We start from the raw sequence: 7,541 nt of genomic DNA, 5'->3' as shown, positions 1-7,541 counted from the left end.
CCTCTCTCTCTCTCTCTCTCTGCCTCTCTCTCTCTCTCTCTCGGTTTTCGTACCAATCAATGGCAGCACCCACGTGGAAAACGTGTCAAGAGTGAATGTACCGGTATTTATTTATTTTTCTTTGAAAGAAGTACACTTAGCATCTGTCCTACGCACACAGAAAGTGACGTCAGTTTGCAGTTTGATACACACTGCTGAATGCACAAAGTTGCATCTTGTAAACACATTCACCATTTCTCACAATAATTACCAAAATTGTTTAACAAAGTATAGGAAATGACATACACACCACATCATTTCCATCTGCTCTGCAAATGTTTTCACATGATCACTTTGGTAACTGCTTAGAAATCACAATATCCCATCACTGTGACTTCATTTTAGAACAGACCCTCAGGCCGACCAACCCACACTATTGTCTTGGCACAGTGATTACGTAAGTTATAAGGAAAGGGTAGGGGTGAATAAAAAATTCTGTTGATATCTGAAGATTTGTTATGAAGCGAAGAGACATAGTGATTAAAACTTTTTCTCAGCACATTTGAAGAATATATTCTCTGAATGTCCACAGTAGTCTATTGCATGCTCTTGTTTTACCTGACAGCACAGTGGTTAGCACATCAGCTAAATCAGGGATGTCAAATTCATTTTTGTTGCAGGCCATATCCTTGTTATGGTTTAAAGTGAGGAACATTCACAAAAACTATTGCAAGATCTCAAAGCTCGCTGTTGTTATAAGTGAAGACAATTTGCGACAAACATGAAGTTGACACACAATTTGTCTTTGTGGGCCACATAAAATGATGTCGTGGGTCGCATCTTGCCCCCCCGAGTCTTGAATTTGACACCAGTTTCCTCATCCATTCTGCTGTTCGGCGTTCGAATCTTGAATCCGACCTCCCTGTGTGATATTTACACGTTCTCCCTTTGATAGCGTGAGTTTTCCAACTTCCTCCCATATTCCCAAAACATGGATGCCAGGTTACTTGATGACTCAAAATTGTCTTTTGGTATGAATCTGAGTGTAAATTGGTTTTTCGTCTTTCGCCCAGCCAGGATAAGGTCAAGATCATCCGTTACAGCACAAATTGTACAGAAAATGAATGGATGGATGAGCATGTTACTTTTCTCCTCAAACTAGTGACAAAACATGTTGCAGCATATGAAATTGTGACGACTAGACTGCAATACCGCTTTATATACACCAGATGGCAGAAAAGCGCCGAATACAGGAAACGTCAAGTTCTTATGCTGCTCACTTTCCTCAACGGGAACATTACTCATCTTATATTTTCATCACTTTTTCCGAGGGTTGTGAGGAAAAGGAGGAGGGAAACCCCAAGCGCGACAACTAAACTAGTGAGTGTAGTCGTCGTTAGCGCGAATCTGCCTGCCCTCGTGTCGGTGAAGGGGCGGGAGGGAGTGTTGCCTTTACTTCCCCCCTTCTGTCGTCACCACAGGGTTGTAATTCCACTGACCGTGGCCCCCGACACACACGCACATACACACACGCTCGACCACCGCGGCTGTTCCAACATTCCCGGATTAATCCACGTCCTCTCGGTGCTGGAAGACAGATCGTTTATCGGAGATGGCAACAGGAGACTTGGAGATGAACGGCGATGCAGACCGGAACGGCGACGCGGAGGTAAGGCGGTACCGTTAGACTGGACCGAACCCCGCTTACTCTACTTGTGATGGGCTAAGCCGCAGTAGCGATAAACCGGTGGGGCTCCGCAGAGGCTGGAAACTGGAAAGAAATAATAAACGCTCACCGGTTTGGATCTAACCAGATTTCCCACCACCATTCACTATTAAATGAAGCCGACACAAGCGTTTACATTTGGCCCGAGGAAAAGACCCGGTTCCGAGTAGTTTCAGTTTTACGACAAGCATCAAGTTAGCAGGGGAGTTCCGTTGAGCTGGAGACAGCATTCGAATGATGAAAAAAAACATATACATATCTATAAATATTTTCAACAATGTGAAGGACCGTGGTTTTTATTAAAAGGTAGGGACTGTATTTACTGTATACTGTATGCACATTAGATATGACTTAATAAAACCAATTCTCCTTTACAATGGAATGCAATAGGTCCGGTGGCGTATACGCGTGTTTAAACGGGCCTAATACATTAGTTGAGTCAATCTGTGAAAGCTGACCAACGCTAACATATTGGTGGGGTCATGGGCAAAAGGGACGTAACAATGATGTCATCAATAGTGACTGGAAAATGAAGCATCCTGTCAGATTGCTCTGATCTCACCCATATGATGATCTTACAGTCACTATATAACTCAGCGGATAGCCAAGTGGGGTCCGTGAAGAATTTGTAAAAGAAAGAAAAAAGTGGTGACTTTTTTTTGTGTTATGTGCATTCCTAGAGACCAACGTGACAATAAAACAATAAAAGTACTTTCCCTCCCTTAGCTTTGGGCCAATTAAAAGCTCTGATATGGTTGTGACATATAACATAAATCTGACATCCCTGCAACATGAAAAAGTCACAATTTGTTTTCATTCTTGTTTAAAGAATAAAAGTGTCTTATTTACAGGGACACAGCCCTATTTTTCTGAGAGCAACAAAAAAGGCTTTCTAGTTCTGTGTTTTTGAGAATAAAGATTTTAAGAATACAGTATTACTGAATTAACTGTCATTGTGAAACTGTAACGTTCTTTATTTATTAAACTTTTACTTCAACAGTATATTGTTACAACTTTAAAAAATGCAACTATTATTTTTACGTTACCACTTTTCTGTCTAAAAAAATATGAATTTGTTATAATTGTAGGGGAGTGTAAGTGTGTGTGTGTGTGTGTGTGTGTGTGTGTGTGTGTGTGTGTGTGTGTGTGTTCCTTGGTAAAAAGTTATTCGCTGTAAATTTGAGACCCTCTTCATGTAGTGTACGTTTGCATGGTACATCCCACCCCCAATTAAATACAATGTAAAGAACGAAATTGTCTGGGCTTTGATTAATTTTGGCTTATTCTATTCTGGGGTGTGCGAATTGGCCACTGGATGGCATTCTATCTATCTACATCCTGTCTATGGCGTTTCTGAATATGTGTTAGCATTAATTAAGAGAGCAGACGTTAAAGCCACGTTATGGGGTTGTTTAAAAGAATCATGTTTTTGAATGTTTAGTTTGACAGCAAACTTCAACTGGGAGTGGCACTAAAGTAAACCGCTCGAAGCTTGTTTGTTTTAACATTTGTTCACTTTGCCAAACTTGGTGTGAAGTGAGTTGAGTTCACTGCTACATCCTTAGCAGCTATACAAGTGTAAAAAGAAGTTAACTGGTGTATTCTATTTACTCTATTTGGTTTGTTTATTTAACATAAAACATATACAGGAATAATTTGACAGAAAATAAGGTAAATAAAATAGTAAAAAGAAAGAAATCAGTCTTCATTCAACACAGTTATTATGTTCAAGGGAGTAGGAAGAAGTAAAAAACGTATCTAGTCCTACCCCATTATGTGTTTATATCTAATAAATCATTTTTATATCAATCAGTTTTTGAAAGTTATTGAAAACCAAATACTGTACAGTATTTACCATTAATTGTGACGATGTGCGTTTAGAGAAAAATTGATTCCTTTGATGTGAGTCTTTTCACATACACTGCTGTGTACATTCATTTTTTTTTATTACTGATTTCCACTTATAGCCAGTAGTCGTATTGTCTTTGGCAGGCAAATTTCATTTATCTTTCTGTCATAAGCACATTTCGTCTTCAGATGCTTAGTAATTTCCCGTGAATTCCTGAATTTAGTATTGCATGATGTCATGCGAGTGTAAATTTAGGACGGAATTCTCCTGAAAATCTAGAACGAGGTAGACTGCAGAGGTTCCTCCCTATTTGGGTGTTGCTACGATATTGCACTTGTCACCATTTGAATACAGTGTGGCTGTATGGGAATTCTAGTTTTTAAAAGAAATTGATGAATTCAAAACAATGATAATCATGATTTAAAAAAAACAACTACTATGATTTTTATCACACCTAGCATGTTTTTATGTTCTTTACACAATTTAAAAGCTATGCTACTGCAGGCAGAATTAGCATCCAATTGTTGAAGAATACATAAAGTAACTATGACAGCTATGCAACCATCAATTAATTCATCAAATATGTAATCTCTGTTCTGATATATCTCCAAAGAAGAATGAAGGCACGGAATCTTTAATTGACTTTTATGGGGGCTGAAATCCCTCACAATATCCCAGAGGTTTTACAGACCCACAGGAAGAACCCAGTCCAAGTTCTTGAGAAAGCCTCTCTCGAACAACACTAAACTGAGGGGGGGGGGGGGAGCAAAGACGTTTTGAAGAGAGGAGAAAGTGAAACGGAAATAGTGTCCCGATTGTGGCATTCTGGTCCACAACTTAGCATTGTCAGCCGTAGCACAAGGCAGGCGCTTGTTGAAACTGCTGCTGTGTGCTCGGCGCAGATGAAACCTTGACAACTTATCTATGCAGAACTTGTCCTGTTGCCAGTGATCAGGGCTTCCTCTTATGTAAGGTTATGGGCATACAAAACAAGGAAGTCTGCGCATGGCTTCTTCCTGGCTGGAATGACCAGCCCCATTCCAACAACGCAACTTGTCAAAATGGGCCTGACGCCACATTCAATTTGCATTTGCTGTTATTGATCAAAGATGCTGAACATGTGAGTTTGTTCAGCGTTGTGCGTGATTCACGTGGTTGGCTTATTCCCAATGTCTCTGGGTGGAGGCCCCCGAGTATTAAATGAACCCACTAAAGTCTAAAAAAAGGATGTGGCGTTTACAACATGATTTGACCTTTATAATGAAAGCAGAACTGTTATCCTGTGGGTCATGACAGTGTTCCAAGTTTTGGTTTCAGCTCCTCAGCATTTTGACTTCCATCAGGGTTTCCCCACCAAGAAAATAAACAGCACAGTGGGATGAACGCGGTTGTGCAATGCCCTCACCAAGACCCCATTCGCACATGAAGGGCAGCGTAGAAGTGCACTGGTTTCTCATACTAAAACTCACGATTTGTGCCAGGAAACACATCTTGATGGCTTGTTGGAAATTCCATCTTGTAAAAAAAAAAAAAGGAGGCCCAAATTCCCCCAAAAGGAAACGAAAGCATACAATATTTCCTACTTGGGATTTTGAAACACTGCACCATCGAAAGCTGATTATTCAGTTGGAAATCGAGCAGTCTCCAAAGGCCAAACTACCAGTATTCAAGTTCATGAAATGAAGAGAAAGAACTTTAAACTACATTGAGACGGCATTTGAGTACCTATATAAATTCTACACATACACTATACATCATACAGCCTACTGTAAAGATATACATATACAATATAAGGACGGTAAATTTTAAAGTGTAACGGCTCGATTTGGTTCGGTTCAATGAGAACTGATTTTCTGATTCAAATCGATTTTCCTTCAACCCCGAGTCCACTCCGCTGGACTTTTATTTGTTGTCTCTCATTGTCATCTTCTACTGAACAGCCTGGACAGAGCTGTGTGTGCCACTTTTCTATGGCAAGTTCGATTTCTAGTGTGTGTTTTTTTCTTATCACGGTTCATTCAGTGATGTTTTAAAAGAATAACACAAGGCACACTGACTGCTGTCCGTAGAGCCAAACTTCTAATTCAAGACTTCCACTGAACGGTCCTCATGCATATGGTCTTTGTGTTGCAGGTTCCGCTTCAGGACTTCCCGATGAGGCCAAGGAGACCCTTGAACATGAACCATTACGCCAACAAGAAGAGTGTGGCGCAGAGCATGTTGGATGTGGCTCTGCTGATGGCCAATGCCTCGCAGCTGAAGGCCGTGCTGGAGCAAGGCCCAGTCTTCTCCTTTTACACGCCACTCATCATTCTCATCAGCATCTCTCTCACCCTGCAAATCTTAGTCGGGATTATGCTCATTTTCATCGGTAAGTTTGTGGTCGTTTTGTCCGAAACGTTTTGTCTGTTGCTTTCACTACAGCGGATCCGATTCAAGAACCTCCTTTGTTTTCACCAAGGTAACCTGACACGCAACTAGGTTGGTTTCACATAGGGCCTCTTTTAAAGCCATCTGATACGGAGCTGATTGAAAGAATCTGAAAAAAAAACAAAAAAAAACAGGTGATTGTATAAACGCTATACAAGAGAAACGGACATGCATTATTTCTTCTACTTGTAGGCCCCACTTTAATAGGTGGCATTTGGGTCCTTCAGTGTAGTATTTGAGAGTTGCAGTTTCCTCTAAGCATGTGAAATGTTGTCCTTATCTTATCCTCACAGCACATGTATGCTATTATTGTGGAAAGTGGCTAAATTTAGAGTGTCATAACAGAAAGAACTGCCTGTGTCAACTATCTGAAACTAGTCATGCATGAGGCCGGCTCATGACTATATTTAAAATAAAAAGGAAAGCTTAAAAGTGGAACCAGTGTGGTCCTATTAAGAAAATTAGAAAAAAGAACGACAAGCTAATCATGAATCATAGGGGAAACACCGAGTTAATCAGTGGATCAATAATTACGACTGCTGATCTGGTAGGCAGCTCTCTACTGCCCCTTAGCGGACAAAGAGAGTCACGCTGATGATAATGCTGCAATTCATCTCTTGCAGTGAAGTGGAACCTGAATGACGAACGCATGCACTACAGGTTGAACATCTTGGAGAACCTGACCACAGCCTTTGTGTTTGTCATCGTCGTGGTCAACGTTTTCATCACTGCCTTCGGTGTCCAACGGCCCAACAATGACCTCAAACAGTGACCACCGTCACCTGTCTGCCCCCGTGGATTTATTCGAAACGCATTTGAACTCACAGAGAACGTATTTACTCTGCCTACAAAGTGTCTGGCAAATGCACACACAGCGTTTGTCCTGGAATTTGACCTCGCGGGCTCGAGGAGAGCAAATGTACGCCTAGGATCAAATGGCTCGGTCAGATGAACTTAATCCACTTTACGATGACTGTGTTACTTTTCTAACTGTGGTCAGTATTGGGTTTTGTTGTTGTTGTTGTCTTTTCATTGTTACATAAATGTATGCTTATTTTAATATCATGCTCAGGTTGCTGTGACTAAAACAACTGCCTTATCATACAAACACATTTTTTTGGAATCCTGTTTGTCACTGGATGTTTTTATGTTTTAATTTAGTGAATGATGTCATCATAATGTACATCCCATACTTCCTTCAAACAGGTTTTGCCTTCGTGCATGACTCAACTATAGAACAGAACAAATGTTACACTTGACCCTTGAAATGCCTCAAAAGAAATATTCAATTGAGTCTTTTAGGCATGAACCAAGAGATGGAGCTACTAATTTCATTGTATACTTGCTTCATGCGCTATGCAACCACTACTGTGTATTTAAAATAAGATAAGACAATGCGCATATTTTAGTTAAAGCCTTACAGTGTCTGTTCCATTATTTGTGTTCGATGATGTGTTTTTATAGAATTTTCTAAGGACTAAAATCTCTTTTGGATTTTAAAGTATGGTGTAACAAACACTGTGAGCACTATTTTAAATTAAAGTTATGATCAAAACA

At 40.3% G+C, this 7,541-nt stretch overlaps 1 protein-coding gene across 1 annotated transcript; it reads left to right on the top strand.

Annotated features, from left to right (window-relative positions):
- Positions 1-1,248: 1,248 nt before the first annotated feature.
- ninj1 (ninjurin 1) lies at positions 1,249-7,541 on the top strand. The gene is made up of 3 exons (XM_086117078.1): positions 1,249-1,648; positions 5,688-5,925; positions 6,608-7,541. Exons 1-3 carry the CDS (start codon positions 1,592-1,594, stop codon positions 6,754-6,756), a joined length of 444 nt encoding a protein of 147 aa, XP_085973204.1. The 5' UTR covers positions 1,249-1,591; the 3' UTR covers positions 6,757-7,541.

Source organism: Hippocampus guttulatus, chromosome 8 (genome assembly GCF_054856545.1).
Source record: "Hippocampus guttulatus isolate MCC_2025c chromosome 8, RoL_Hgut_1.0, whole genome shotgun sequence".
Classification (NCBI taxonomy): Eukaryota; Metazoa; Chordata; class Actinopteri; order Syngnathiformes; family Syngnathidae; genus Hippocampus; species Hippocampus guttulatus.
Note: the sequence above shows the minus strand (reverse complement) of the source record. Positions and strands in the feature narration are given on the sequence as shown.

Coding starts and splice junctions, on each gene's coding strand:
- ninj1 (XM_086117078.1), top strand. CDS start 1,592: ATGGCAACAGGAGACTTGGAGATGAACGGCGATGCAGACCGGAACGGC. Junction 1,649..5,687: donor ACCGGAACGGCGACGCGGAG/GTAAGGCGGTAC, acceptor TTTGTGTTGCAG/GTTCCGCTTCAGGACTTCCC. Junction 5,926..6,607: donor GATTATGCTCATTTTCATCG/GTAAGTTTGTGG, acceptor CATCTCTTGCAG/TGAAGTGGAACCTGAATGAC.